Source organism: Aspergillus saccharolyticus (genome assembly GCF_003184585.1).
Source record: "Aspergillus saccharolyticus JOP 1030-1 unplaced genomic scaffold BP01scaffold_28, whole genome shotgun sequence".
NCBI lineage: Eukaryota > Fungi > Ascomycota > Eurotiomycetes > Eurotiales > Aspergillaceae > Aspergillus > Aspergillus saccharolyticus.
The window spans coordinates 157,383-170,591 of NW_020290638.1; the positions used below are offsets into that span (position 1 = coordinate 157,383).

General features: G+C 52.8%; 7 protein-coding genes across 7 annotated transcripts in view; 4 read left to right on the forward strand and 3 right to left on the reverse strand.

The window, feature by feature from the left end:
• The window catches only part of BP01DRAFT_105853 (uncharacterized protein), an 830-nt gene extending 353 nt beyond the window's left edge, over window positions 1-477 (forward strand). Inside the window, exon 2 of the mRNA XM_025570279.1 lies at window positions 170-477. Within this exon, the coding sequence (XP_025429218.1) occupies window positions 170-428 (259 nt within the window). The 3' untranslated portion in view covers window positions 429-477. The remainder of the gene's footprint in view (window positions 1-169) is intronic.
• BP01DRAFT_105867 (uncharacterized protein) lies at window positions 400-816 on the reverse strand. The gene has a single exon (XM_025570280.1). It carries the CDS (start codon window positions 775-777, stop codon window positions 526-528), a length of 252 nt encoding a protein of 83 aa, XP_025429219.1. The 5' UTR covers window positions 778-816; the 3' UTR covers window positions 400-525.
• A 232-nt stretch (window positions 817-1,048) lies between these two features.
• BP01DRAFT_105945 (40S ribosomal protein eS12) lies at window positions 1,049-2,269 on the forward strand. The gene is made up of 3 exons (XM_025570282.1): window positions 1,049-1,096; window positions 1,179-1,525; window positions 1,654-2,269. The coding sequence occupies exons 2-3, from the start codon at window positions 1,285-1,287 to the stop codon at window positions 1,776-1,778; spliced, it is 366 nt and encodes a 121-aa protein (XP_025429220.1). The 5' UTR covers window positions 1,049-1,096; window positions 1,179-1,284; the 3' UTR covers window positions 1,779-2,269.
• A 38-nt stretch (window positions 2,270-2,307) lies between these two features.
• BP01DRAFT_358757 (GID4/VID24 family protein) lies at window positions 2,308-4,725 on the reverse strand. Its single transcript, XM_025575509.1, has 3 exons — window positions 4,506-4,725; window positions 2,703-4,269; window positions 2,308-2,644 (listed from the first exon to the last, which is right to left on the reverse strand). The coding sequence occupies exons 1-3, from the start codon at window positions 4,527-4,529 to the stop codon at window positions 2,454-2,456; spliced, it is 1,782 nt and encodes a 593-aa protein (XP_025429221.1). The 5' UTR covers window positions 4,530-4,725; the 3' UTR covers window positions 2,308-2,453.
• Window positions 4,726-5,297: 572 nt separating this feature from the next.
• Window positions 5,298-6,472, forward strand: BP01DRAFT_384686 (enolase C-terminal domain-like protein; the record flags this gene model as incomplete). Its single annotated transcript, XM_025577530.1, has 4 exons — window positions 5,298-5,394; window positions 5,499-5,664; window positions 5,721-5,808; window positions 5,849-6,472. 4 exons carry the CDS (start codon window positions 5,298-5,300, stop codon window positions 6,470-6,472), a joined length of 975 nt encoding a protein of 324 aa, XP_025429222.1.
• Window positions 6,473-6,543: 71 nt separating this feature from the next.
• BP01DRAFT_323770 (uridine-cytidine N-ribohydrolase) lies at window positions 6,544-8,174 on the reverse strand. Its single transcript, XM_025572804.1, has 5 exons — window positions 8,028-8,174; window positions 7,933-7,940; window positions 7,655-7,859; window positions 7,275-7,591; window positions 6,544-7,214 (listed from the first exon to the last, which is right to left on the reverse strand). Exons 1-5 carry the CDS (start codon window positions 8,077-8,079, stop codon window positions 6,672-6,674), a joined length of 1,125 nt encoding a protein of 374 aa, XP_025429223.1. The 5' UTR covers window positions 8,080-8,174; the 3' UTR covers window positions 6,544-6,671.
• A 125-nt stretch (window positions 8,175-8,299) lies between these two features.
• BP01DRAFT_105997 (PXA domain-containing protein) lies at window positions 8,300-10,004 on the forward strand. The gene is made up of 2 exons (XM_025570283.1): window positions 8,300-8,987; window positions 9,070-10,004. Exons 1-2 carry the CDS (start codon window positions 8,465-8,467, stop codon window positions 9,879-9,881), a joined length of 1,335 nt encoding a protein of 444 aa, XP_025429224.1. The 5' UTR covers window positions 8,300-8,464; the 3' UTR covers window positions 9,882-10,004.
• Window positions 10,005-13,209: the final 3,205 nt, after the last annotated feature.

Here is a 13,209-nt window from a genome sequence, read left to right on the forward strand (position 1 = left end):
CCTTTCCTTTCCTTTCCTTTCCTTTCCTTTCCTTTCCTTTCCTTTCCTTTCCTTTCCTTTCCTTTCCTTTCCTTTCCTTTCCTTTCCTTTCCTTCATTAAACCAGGACAGATGTACTGCACACCACAAAGTACAAAACAAGCGAATTGACAATGGTACACACCGTGTAGGAGAAGAATTCATTTTCCCCCGACAGCCACATACCCAACGCAGCTCCGCCAGGGAGTCAGTTGTCTCCGCTATGTCCTCAACCACCACCAACCTGCCGATGTAATTCTAGGTGGTGAGTCGGCGGGTGGGAATCTTGTCTTTAGTGTGCTCGCGCACCTTGTACGGCTGCATCCTGAGATCGAGAGGCTGGGGTTGGCTCTGCAGGGAGGAAGGCTAGCTGGGCGCTGTCACGGTAGTTCTTTGGGTTTCGTTGGGTAGTGCGGTAGTGGAGAATGCCAGTGTCGACAGACAGGTAGCAGTCCCACGGATCCCAAGTACTGCCTTACCATATTGATCTAGACTCCTAGACAGGTGGTCATTGACCACTCCTCCGTTCCCCAAGCAGCCCAGTGTGCCTTGCGAGATTCCCAGTACTCGAGTGGCCAGCCAGACTGCTCCCAGTCGACAATCGCCAGAGTACGGTACGGGAGAGAGGTTGTAAGGAGAATGTTACTGCGATGGAGATCGCCATGAGTAAATTTGTACACCAAGGACGCGTACTTTTATACGAGAGGGATCGTGTCTCGAAAATTATGTGAGACATAAACCGTACTTTCCCCTCTATCATCGCTTAGTATAACTTGGGGCTGGCAGTCATAGATAATCAGCATGGATTCATTCGGCGGACCGGCCCGACGTGAGCTACGGAGTACTTGTTGTATGCACGGTTCCATTCAAGGCTAGCGCGAGACATCAAAACCCCACGTCACGTGCAACACTATCACATGACCTATCATCTTACGTAAACTCTGTAGGGCACACATTTAGGCGAGCGCAGCGCAAAATTGGCCGCACCCACCACCACCACTAGCCTATACAAGAACAACCACCTCGAACTCTTTGAGGATAATCCGACAGACCAGTCTATCAACACAATCTACAAAATGGTGAGCCTACCTATGCCTGCCCTATGCAGCCCTGACCACCAAACCTCGCACCCCGCCCACTTGAACATCTCCCAACTAACAGTTTTGTCTTGTGGTGGTGACAGTCGGACGGAGAAGAGACCCAATCCAACCCCCCCGTTGCCGCCGATGAGGTCGAGGTTTCGGCCGATGCCGGTGCCGGCGGTCAGATGTCCGTCCTCGACGCTCTCAAGGGTGTCCTCCGCATCTCGCTGATCCACGACGGTCTTGCCCGTGGTCTGCGCGAGGCCGCCAAGGCCCTCGACCGTCGCCAGGCGCACATGTGTGTCCTGAACGAGGGCTGCGAGGAGGAGGCCTACAAGAAGCTGGTCGTTGCTCTGTGCTCCGAGCACAAGATCCCCCTCATCAAGGTCCCCGATGGAAAGCTCCTCGGCGAGTGGGTTGGTCTTTGTATGTGCCTGCTTCCCCCACTTCAAAATTTTTCCTAATCGACATGGGATGGTGTGATGCGGCGCCTCAATAGAGTGTCGCAAAACTGACAATTTTGAATTTTTGCTGACTTTTTTTGTGTCATTCAGGCCAGCTCGACCGTGAGGGTAACGCCCGCAAGGTCGTCAACTGCTCTTGCGTCGTCGTTAAGGATTGGGGTGAGGAGTCCCAGGAGCGCTCCGTCCTCCTCAACTACTTCCAGACTGAGCAGTAAATGTGTGCGATTCTGTTGAATTTGCATTGCATTGCTCGCCCCATTTCCCCAGTCTTGGTAACTTGAGAGTGGCGCACGTGGAAACGGGGGTAGGTGTTTGGAAACAGGTGTGAGTGGCTATGGTCTTGAGGATTTTTTTTTTCTGCGCGCACGGGGGCAAAAAAAAGACAGAACAACACAAATTCTTGTCGTCTCCACTTGCAACTTGGGTGAATTCGGTTTTATACGAGTTGTAGTTTGGTGGGGAGGTGGGGAAATCTCATTCATCTTGTCGGATCGGTCGACGGTTTGCATGTATGCGTGGGTCTCTCTTCTTATATCTCTGTCGCGGGACTGGATGGTTCTCGTGCTAGTCATGAGGCTGGATGGTTTCGGTTTTATACTGGAGAAATGAATCAGATCATGGTGCTCAAAACTTTGCATGGATTGTACTTCGGGTGTTGTTCGTAGTCTGGGCGAGTCAGCTGGCAACGAATGGCTGAATTAATCGACTTTACATGTTGAATTGCGGGACACACTAAGATCCTGTCCTAGATTCAGACTATGTACGTAGCTTGACAGCCTTGGAAATTGCCCCAACGTTCCCAATGATTCTGCTGCATAATATGACAAACACCGGCTATGCGCATATCTCCAAAACAACCCAGTTCCAACGCCAACTCCAATGAAATACACCTACCGGAACCCGTAAGACGGCTGCACCATCTTCCTCGTCTCCGGGTTCAACGATAGCTGCTGGTACGGTGAACTGCCCGGGTCGTAATACAACCCATCAATATGTCCGTTTTCACGGTTCAGCGAAATGTAATAGAACCCAGAGATCGTCAGACCTTGGCGTGAGTCGGTTGGGGTGATGAAGCATCGTTCTATAGAACTCAATCAGTATACCAGCGCTTACACTACATAATCTCTCGATCCACTCACCTTTCCATCTCATCAGGATCCATCCCTTCGACAATGCCTCCGTTACCCACTTGCGACTCACTAGGTTCCGCGTCATCTCTTCATCGGTCAAATGCTTGAATGGCTGCAGCTCGCGCCAGTATGTGCTGTCAATCTCGGCGTCGGCCTTGAAGTTCTTTGTCTCCAGGCCGTGCTTGTTGAAGTCGATGATCTCGCCCTCCAGATACGTGATGATGTGAGCGTCATGCGATGGAGACGTCTTGTCGGGGATGTTGTAGGCCTCCATGGTCCCGGCTAATGTCATGTCGTCGTGATTGATGTGGTGGATGGTGACTTTGACGGGCCAATTCTCGTCCTTGACGCCCCCAAGGTTATAGATATTGTTTGCCATGTATCGCCGACCAGTACTCGTGGACACGCTTATGCGGTTAGTTTCGCTGCCGTTGATGACGAGAGGATCGTGAGGTAACGAGGGGCTTGCGATTCGCTGTGTGAACAACGCGCTGGCACTGCTGGCGGCTCGTTGTGACCCGGAAAATACCATGCCAGGACGGAGCCATGAGGATTCGGGTGGCGGCGCAATCAGCGTAGTGTCGATAATGAAATCGTCTTCGTCCCCATTGAGAAAGTCCAGCTGGACGAAGCCCCCGGCGGCAGCGGATATCAAGCTCTCTTCGAAAGAGGTAGAATGCCGTAATCGGTCCAGGTAGCGAATCGTCTCCTTCAAGCGGGGACTTGGCGGGTTCTCCATATGTAGCTGTCGGTGGGCACTGATTCGAGCGCGGAGATCGTTGTGAGTCAGGGGTCGCTGGGGTTCGATGCGTATGCTGGGCAGAAATCGATATGCTCGCGAAGTGGAACTGGTGCCAGACCGGTCCCTCAGTTCGTCTGCTGCCTGACTGGCACGTTCCCGTTCTACCAAGTAGTTCTGCAGAGTCCGAGTCCGAGCGGGGCGTGGTTGGCGGCGTATGGACTGCACCAAAGCGTCCGCCATTGTGTACGGTGACTCGTTGGAGGCACGGGTATTGTTGTCTGTGGATTCGTCTGTGGCCGTGGGTGGACTTCGGCCGGCAGCCTCACGGCGTGCATTGCGCGAAGCAGCATATCGATCCGAAACGCGGCCAAACCAGGAAACGGTGTTGCTGTCGTGCAGGGGCTCGTAACTCATTTCCTCATCCTCGTCATCATCCGAGGCAGGCGCCCACCCGTAAAGCGAGCGCGGATTCGACATCCTGCCCTCATAGTTGGGAAGGCTATTGGGATTGGAAGTGGAGTTGTGATGGGAGTTAGGGGTGTCGCGCTGGCGGCGCACAATCGGGATGCGACGATTGCTTTCAAGGCGCGGATTTGAAAAGTCCTCCGAGTCGAACGAGGCGAGATCGAATTCCATCAAGTTCTGTAGTCGACCACGGCGCTGACGGCTGGCCGAAGAAGATGAGTCGGGCGGGGAGCGTACACGCGATCGTAGAAAGCTCACGTTATCATCATGGGCGTCATCGGACACGGCGGCGGGGAGGGAGGGTACAGGAATGGGGTTAGCTGCTAGGGACCGGAGAGAGGCAGCAGAGGGAGACTGGGCGGGATTTCCCTGTATGTCGAAAGTCAGATTTGTAGCCAAAAGATTCACCTCTGAAATGATTGTGGTATAGGTGAAAATTTCCATCTGTGATCACGATAGGCCTGGATATCGACCGATGATAATGGCTGCCCAGTCATTGGTTGTATGCACGAGCAAGGCGGCCAAAACCGGGTCATGAGCCTGGGGATCTCTCCAAACCCAAGCGATAACAAAGAATCAACCAGAGCGCATAGAGACACACATACAGATGGCGAGTTGGCCGGGGGCATGATCTGAGAGAGCGACAATAAGCCGGTGGTGGTGGAGTGGCGGCAGAAAGGCAGCCCGCCAGAAAGGGGAATAGTTGGAGCGGGCCCTCGAGCATGCACTGAAGAGAGGCGAGGTCTTGAAGAAGAAGAAAAGGCCCAGGTTGTAGTACCCTAGCGAAGTGTCGTGGGTGTAGACGAGGGGGAGAAGCGATGACGCTGCAGCTGCAGGAAGAATAGAGTTGTTTGGAGATGAAGTCACAGTCGAATGCTGAGCAAGTCGCAAACCCGCCCGGAGTCACTGGGTTGCCGTATCCGGTCTTCTTCTCTCCTTCGCCAACGGCATCACCAGTCTTCTTGCCACCACTCAGTCGTGCTTGTTCTAGACTTTCATTTGAGCTTTTTCATCACTCTTCACTCCCCGCAGGAAGACAGGCATCATTTTAGACCTGCACTTTGGCAAAGTTGGAACCCTCTCTCATATCGATCGATCGCCCCGACTGTTGTTCTAATCGAAAGATAGTCAGCCACTAACTCTAACTAAGCTCCAGTCTTCAAGATTCCATGAATGAACTGGACTTGAGCTTTGTATTGGCAGTCGACAAAGGAATGGCTTGCAATTTTTATTTTTTCCGAGAGGATCCCCACGTTCAGGCTTATTCCTGGACTAATGCAAGACAGCAACCCACTTAGCACCCTAAGGGTAGCATATCACGCAGCTAGATCTGATATAGATCTTCTGGTCTCTGGATCCTAAAGCCTCGGATGCAGCAATGCCAAGAACAACTCAAAATGGCTGTCAGCGTCCATCCCCCATTCGGGTACAAATTGTCAATTGTTCGGCCTGGCAAGCGGAGCAGCTCCGACATCTCCTCACAGATGCGACTATGTATGTTGAAGCTGGTGAATATTACTTAACTTCCTGATGTGAACCCCCCATACTAGAGCTTCACAGACAGATACTGTCTCCACCAGAGTCTCACCATGGCCAAGATCAAGTCAATTGGATACTTCCGCGTCCCTCCACGCTGGCTATTTGTCAAGTGGTCGGTGAAGATAGAAACTATGGCTGGGGTGAGAGCATTCTGGAAGGGCACGCTGAGGCCGTGGAAGGTACTTTGAATGCCCTCTGCAAGCGTTTTCAAGGTTACGGAGCCGAGTGAGTTTCATAGATCAAAGCCGTACCCTCACACCCTAACAAAATCCAATTTACAGCAACATTGAGCACATTGGGCAGATTTCGTGGCGCCTGGGCTTCTACCGTGAACGTGAACTGGCTCGATTCTCCCAGGGTCCTCGACTCGTACGTCGAGCGTCTCCAGACCGTCAAAGCCCTGGGTTAGGACGCCGTCCTTGACTTCCACGGCTGTCTTCACAAGCCCATGGCCAAGCAGCTAGCCAAGGCTCTCGAGTCGCATCGGCCCCTATTCCTTGAGGAGCTTTCACTTTCCGAACATCCCGAGGCGATTAAGCAGCTCGCCGACCAGGTCTCCAACCCCATCGCTCTTGGGGAGAGTCTGTACAGTCGCTGGGATGTAAACTGCTTTTTGGGGGATGCGAGCGTCGACATTCTCCAGCCGGATATTGCTCACTGCGGTGGCATCTCGGAGCTGAGACGGATAGCCTCGATGACGGAAACCTACGATGTTGCGATCGCGCCGCACTGCCCGCTCGGGTCGAATACCCTGAGCGCGTGCATGCAGGTTGACTTGGCGACGCCGAACTTTGTCATCCCGAAGATGAGTCTTGGCGTGCATTACAATACAGAGCCGGGTAAGTATCATATCACGAGCTACGTCAAGGATGCCGGGGTCTTCGCGGTCAACGATAGGTATGTGGACGCCCTCACAGCGCCGGGGCTGGGAATTGAGGTCGATGAGGAAACCGTCAGACAAGTCGCTGCAAATGCAGAGCCCTGGCTGCCGAAGGAGTTCTATGGCGCCGATGGAAGGATCCCCGAATGGTAGGACGGGTTTAAATGTGAATGAGAAAAGAACTAGAATGACCAAAGAGTGTCACGATGTAAATTAAACAAACCGATCAATGCTATCCAATTCATATCTATCTCATTTCTATCCTAATTGGATGATCTCGTACCCGAATCTCTATCTTAATCTACACCTCGAACCGCCATGTGCAATGAAGCCGATATGCTGAACATCTAGATTATACCTTTCGTGCAGCGTTCAGCTCATCCGCTCTTCTCAAACAATCATTGATCAAGTTCCAGAAAGCGTCGAGATCGACGCCCCGAGGAATGCAGACAGCGTTCGGTGCAGGTTTAACCACGGTTTGGCCCAGATGTCCAACCAGCTGCATATCACTCGAGTGAAGACCGTTGGTGACGACGTTGACAGCGAAGCGCTCGCCGTTGTGGTCATCGAACTTAAGAGCTTTTTCAGGGTGGTTCTTTGCGTAAAGGGGGTTCAGGGTGGACAGGATGATCGCCACGGCGAGCGGGTCGTGTAGGGGGGGACCTGAAGACAGTCCAAACACGTTCTCGTACGTGGAGGCAAAGAAAATGAGAAGTTCATACAGCATCTGCCGGAGGGTCGAAGGCTGAACGGAGGAATTATCCCCGCCGTGGCGGAGGAGGTTCCGCACCTGTTCGCTAGCCAGGACCTGATGGGTCAAGTCGAGAGCAATCAGATACGTCTTGGATGCCAGGGCAGCGTTACTGAAGATGGACTGAGACGATTCCGGATCGCACTGTAAAGGACGAATTAGCAAGTGCGAAGAGCAGACGACTAGAAATGTGTTGAGACGCACGTAAATGTTGAACTCGGCGAAGGGGGTCACGTTTCCAATCCGGTCATGCTGACCTTCAATCCTACTCATAGGGACATCAGTGAAGCCATTGCCAACAGCTCCTCCCATGATGCTCAGCCCCTGAATGTGATCCACCACTTCCGGGAACGTAGCGAACAGCAGGGCCACGTTGGTCAGTGTGCCGGTAGCAATGACCCAGGGCGTACCCTTGGGCTCGGCCAAGAGTGCGTCGCGCATCGCAAGGATGGGGTTTTTGTCGGTGATGGGGAGTGCGGTCGCCTTCGGGAGTAGCTCTGTACCATCGATACCGGAGTCGCCTGTCCACGTCCAAGTCAGCACGACGAGCTTGTAGTATAGCCGACCTCAGTTTAGAGACTCACCGTGGATATTGGGGGCATGAACAGCGGGCCGACAGAAGGGCTTCTTGGTTCCAGGATAAACAGGAACGTCTGAGCGACCGATAGCTTCCAGGACCCGAGTAGCGTTGACTGTAGTATTGTCTAGAGACGAGTTGCCATGGATAGTTGTGATACCGAGAAGCTTCAATGAGGGGTGATGGGCAGCGAGAAGAATAGCGAAGGCATCCTAGATACAAACAACGGGAATTTGATCAGTTTGAACGTCTATAATGTGAGACTTCGATAACAATGGCACTCACATCATGACCTATCAACAAATATTAGTGACGTCGGTCAAAACAGACAATGGTAGAAACGTCTGCTGTATATTGCGACAAGAGAATGGATCACTTACCGGGATCACAGTCCAGCCACAATGGAATTGGGGTATCTGCAGACGAAGCCATTGAAGAAAGAATAACGCTCAGTGAACGACTGAGAATGCAGGCAATGACTCAGTAGTAGCGATTTGCGGGATGAAGAAGATGAACCACACCTTGAGGGGGCGCCGTTGATGCGGGGACTTTGCGGTGATAAGAAATGTGGCGGCGATAAGCCTTATCGCGGGCTATAGAAGCCCTAAGCCCTATTTACCCTAATAGGAAATAGCGGCGGCGGCGGCGTAGGTCATCCCCTCCGCCTGTTGTAGTTGCTGCTTCATCAACATCGCTCTCCATCACGCGCTGGCATTAGCTGATGGGGCTGGCAATCCGACAGTCTTGCAGTCTGAATCCACACCACGCACTTCTCTAACCATAGCGATCCGGTATTGCTTCTTCCACTGGCGATGAAATGACCAGCGACCCTCTCCGCCCGGGTCTCCATCCGCTGTCGCAACTCAAGGCTGGCCCAACTACCTCCAGCTCCAAGTCGACGGCGTTGTCGGCTTCTTCAATCCCACCGCTGCCCGCATCACCAAGACCTAGTCGACCCCAATTGTCCAAGACACCTACTCGGGATGATACTGCTAGTGCGACAAGCGACAAGGCAACTGTCGCTCTGATCAGACGCGTCCTGTGTCCGCAGCCGGGCAACCATGGCAGTGCTTCCACGCCCCCACCTCTGGAAGAGCTGTTGCCTCCCTTGACAAGCTCAAACGAACTAGATCGTCAACTCTACGCTCTGTTAGCAATTGTAGTGAAGGAATTTGTCCTTTCTTGGTACTCGAAAATCACAGCGGATCAGGTTTTCATCAATGAACTCATTCAGGTCATTGCGCACTGTACCCGCGCTCTTGAGCAATGGATACGTGAAACCGATGTTGCGCAGTTGGTGCTCGATGAGATTCCAGCTCTGATAGAGACGCATATTAGTTGTAAGTGTGGTTGTATTCTGCTTCGCTATGTACTCTTGTTTGACAGAGGTTCAATGCTGACTTGAATGATGGCATCATATAGCGTACAGGCTAGCCAAACGACAGTCTGAACTCAGCGAGCTATCGCCGACGCTACGCGAGATCTACCATTCTTTGAACCCTCACCCAGGTCTTTCTCCCGTGCGGAGCCCGTCAAACGCCCAGAGCATCGCGCAACAAGAAGAGGTCGAATCCATATACAGGCAGTTGCTGGTGCAAGGGACGCTTGCGATCCTCCTTCCAACGGAAGACCTTGAGAATGTTTGTTTACGGACCATATTAGGCGATATCATGGCAGATCTTATCCTAGGCAATGCAGTGGCTGGAAAAATTAGTGACGGATGCTTCATTCTGGAAAGTCTCACAAAAGTGGTTGATAATGCTGGGCGCGAAAGTCGCCAGGAGGATGCAATCACAGCTCAGTCCCGCCAGCGTTCCCGATTGCACGAATATGGCTTAATTTCGTCGCGAGAGGAGCTATTGAAAGGCTCGTCACACCCACCGACCTCAGTACCAGTCCCGGACTGGACGTGGCAGATTCTGCAATTTGGGTATCTCGCGTATGTGACCCTACGCTTCATTGTAGTAGGTTTATTTCGCGTTTCATCAACGAATCTGGCGACCTCCTCTCGGACTTCCACTTCACCAACCAGCAAAGCGAGCGAGACACATAGCATGTGCACGAGCTCGACGAGGCGACCTGTGCTCAAGTATCGGCTCTACAGTATGCTCGCTCAACTCCTGGATATACCTCGGCGGATGCCATGGCTTGGGGGATTCCTCGCCCTGCTTCAGCACTTGATCCTGGCGGGTCCAGGTAAATTGGGTGACACAGATAGTGTTCTTGACAGGTAAGTTGCCTTTTTTTTTTCTTGAGTATCCCCTCCGGTCCTTTCCCCTCTTTCGCCAAGCACTTTTCAAGTCCTCCGAAATCGACACTGCGAATGGTAGCGTTACCTTGAACCTGTGGAGAAGCGGTGCGGTATGACTTCCGAATGATGATCTACACTGGCGTGAACAAGTCATGCTACTGGGTGGTCAACATTCGAAGATTTAGGATGACGGAGCAGGAGCCGGTGGGTCGTGGGTGATGCATACGGGATGCGCATTGCTCGCATACTGCAACGATCACTTGATCTGCCGGTGGATGCACGGCCCGACCTCTGCATTTCCCTTCGTCCAACTATGATTCGCCCCTGCAAGAGCGGTGGTCTTATTACCGACTGTGACCGGCGCTTACGGTTATCTTACCACCTGCGTAACGGCCATTACCAGCCGGTCGTCCCGTTCCTTCTTCAGACTTCATCAATTTCTGAATTGCTCAATCAATCAATCAATCAGTTCATTGACTGATTGATTGATTGATTGACATGCTTTGATCAGCCCCTACCTCGGTCACTTTCCACACCTGTCATGCCATCCTCTTATGGTTGAATGTCGGACATGCCGAGTCAGGTCGAATGTGGCCTCCCGCAATCTCCCTCGCTGCCATTCTATCCCATCTCATTCATCTTTTGCACCGGCCTTTTCCTGACCGGTGAGGAACGGGACCGGCCCTTCCGTCCCGTACTCTCCACGCACGGTCTGGCTGTCAAACAAAGCAACAACCAGGAGCAAAGAAATTCAGGATGGGTATTGAACCATCTCAACCCTTATCCTCGAAGGCTAGTACGGAGTGGATGCTAAATCGACCCTTGCTCAAGCAAATGGCGCTCTTTAGCCCCTGGGCCACAAGCAAACACTAGTGATGATGCCAAATTATTTGCGACGATCATGATTCGATTTTGATCTGAATGGCCGGTCATTTCGGGGTTATTTGCATGGCCAGGGCATATTACTACCCTGCGCCTAATTTTCAGGCCAATCACCAAAATCCCTCGCACACGATTTCTGTCTGTATCCCACCTGTATTCTATGGTGCATATAGACACGTTACGAGAGAGGCTAAGGGCAGATGCCGTACCGACGCATGAGCTGCCTTACCTCTCCTGCCTGCTGGAAGATGTTCCGCCCTGCTCTTCTTCCTCCTGCAGTCATGTTCAGGATTACTGGTGGTATCTCAATCGCACCAATGAATGGCCCAAGCTCTTCTGCCGTGTCTGTGGTCAGGCAGAACCTCGCTTCTTTGTGAAATATTGGTCTGTCGGGGTCAACCGCTTCTCCACACCATCGAGGTGCTCCGCTGCCCTTCTTTGGAGTTAGATTGTCTCCAATGCCCTTTCTGACCCCCTTTATCCCTGCTCACAGCGGTTTTCTCACATTTCGCCCCCACTAGGTTCTTTCACGAGACTATCCAGGATTATGTTTTCACCCCCGCTTTGTTACCAAACCTGCTTCTGGCGACCAGAGCGGCGCTTTTCCCGCTGAACACCCGTCCGGCGGCGGCGACCACGGCGGTATCGGCTCCGCAGCTGTCTGTGAAACCTCCCACGCCTCCTATCGCACTCGCCAAAGACCCTGTTAGCGACACCGCTGGCGCAAGTGACGCTTGCAGTAGCGTCACAACGACTGGTCTTGCAGTGACAGCGCCCTTATCGCCGGACCCGCGACCCTCTACATCTGATTTCGCATCTGTCAAGCGACGCTGCGCGGCCAGCATTCTCTCTCGGGTGCCTCGCCCAATAGTTCGGCGGTTTTTCGCCGTTCCGGCCGTTGTCTTGTCCACTACTCGCCCAGCGGATTATTCGCCCTCAAACAGACAAACTTCGCTATCGCCCTCTGTATCGTCGTCGCCGGCACCTGCGCCAATCGAGGACGCAGAAGAAGAGTATCTCCTCGGGTCAATCGAGGAGATCCTTGATGTCTTCTCGGACGACTACTGCAACAAACACCTGATCTACTCAATCATCGAAGCAGTTCTCACCAACCTTCTTCCCGAGCTCTCCGAGCGTAGTCTTGCTGAACTGATGGAGGACAGGGGCCTCTCGCCAGAGGCCGCGAACTGAGTTCCCCGGGCCTTTTCCGCATAGAGTATCGCTAGACGAGGCCTACGTTGCATGGAAGATCTTTGTTTCTTTTCGCTTGTACTCCATAGCAATCGTCCTCCGCCGCGAGCTAGTAATGATAAGTAATGATTTTTGATTGTTTCGATATGCATGGATGTCCGTTTAGACTTCGCACCCTAGGTGGCCTGTCCTGTCAATCCTTCGTCTTCGTGGTCCATGCCGACACGGCCTTGTATTGCATTGTACTCTCGTAGGTAATTTGGTAGGGGAGGTAGCCACGGTACCTTTGTCGCTGTCTACCCTGACTCGCGCGCACGGCACGTCGCTGGATACTCGACCTGTCTGGGACTTGCCTGTCTTGTCGGGCTCTACTTCGCCCTGCCTCGCCTCGCCTCGCCTCGTCTCGCCTCCCCACGCCACGCCACGCCACGCCACGCCATGCAACTTCAGACCACTGCCGGCTGGTAATCCTCTCGTTCCCCGTCCATAAACCTATCTTGTATGTTTGTAGAGGGTACAGCATGAGGAGCAAGTCTCGCCCCGTCTCGCCTCGCCGCGGCCTAGTCCTGGCTTATAGCCGCCCCGTCTAGACGAGATTCTAAGCCCAAGCCTTGGGCTTTCTAGACTTTTTTTTTTTTTTTCTGATAAGGCCGCCAGCATAAGGTCGATATCAGGAAAGGGCGGGGGGGGTTTGTTGGGAGTTAGTACGAAGTGTGAAAGAACAAAAAGTACGATGCTCGATGCCCTGCATGTACCCTGTTACGGTCCTAGCGGTTGGATATGGGAATAGATTTTCAGGGAAGCAGGCAGGCAGGTAGATGGATAGTAGGTAGGTAGTTTGTGTAGTTAATGCGAGATTGGTGAAAGTTTAAGTCCAATGATTAGGCCAGGTGCTTAGTACTGTCATCCATGTCATCCATGTCATCTCGTGTCTTGGAACTGGACTGGACTGGACCCATGGAAGGGGAAGAATGACAGGCGAGATTTTAAGCTCATTTGTGTGTGGTGTGTATGTGTGCGGGTGGGTGTGTGGGTTTGTGGGTGTGATTCCACAAGATAGAGATTGGGCAATGACAAGGTCCTGTACAGGTTGTACAGTAATCGCTTCTCCGTAGTAGGTAGATATGCGAGATGGATCTCGGGCATCTTGACAGCACGGCTACTTGCTTCAGGCAGCCAGGCACACAGGCAGTCAGGCAGTCAGGCACATAGAGTATCCGCATTCGCATTCGCATTCG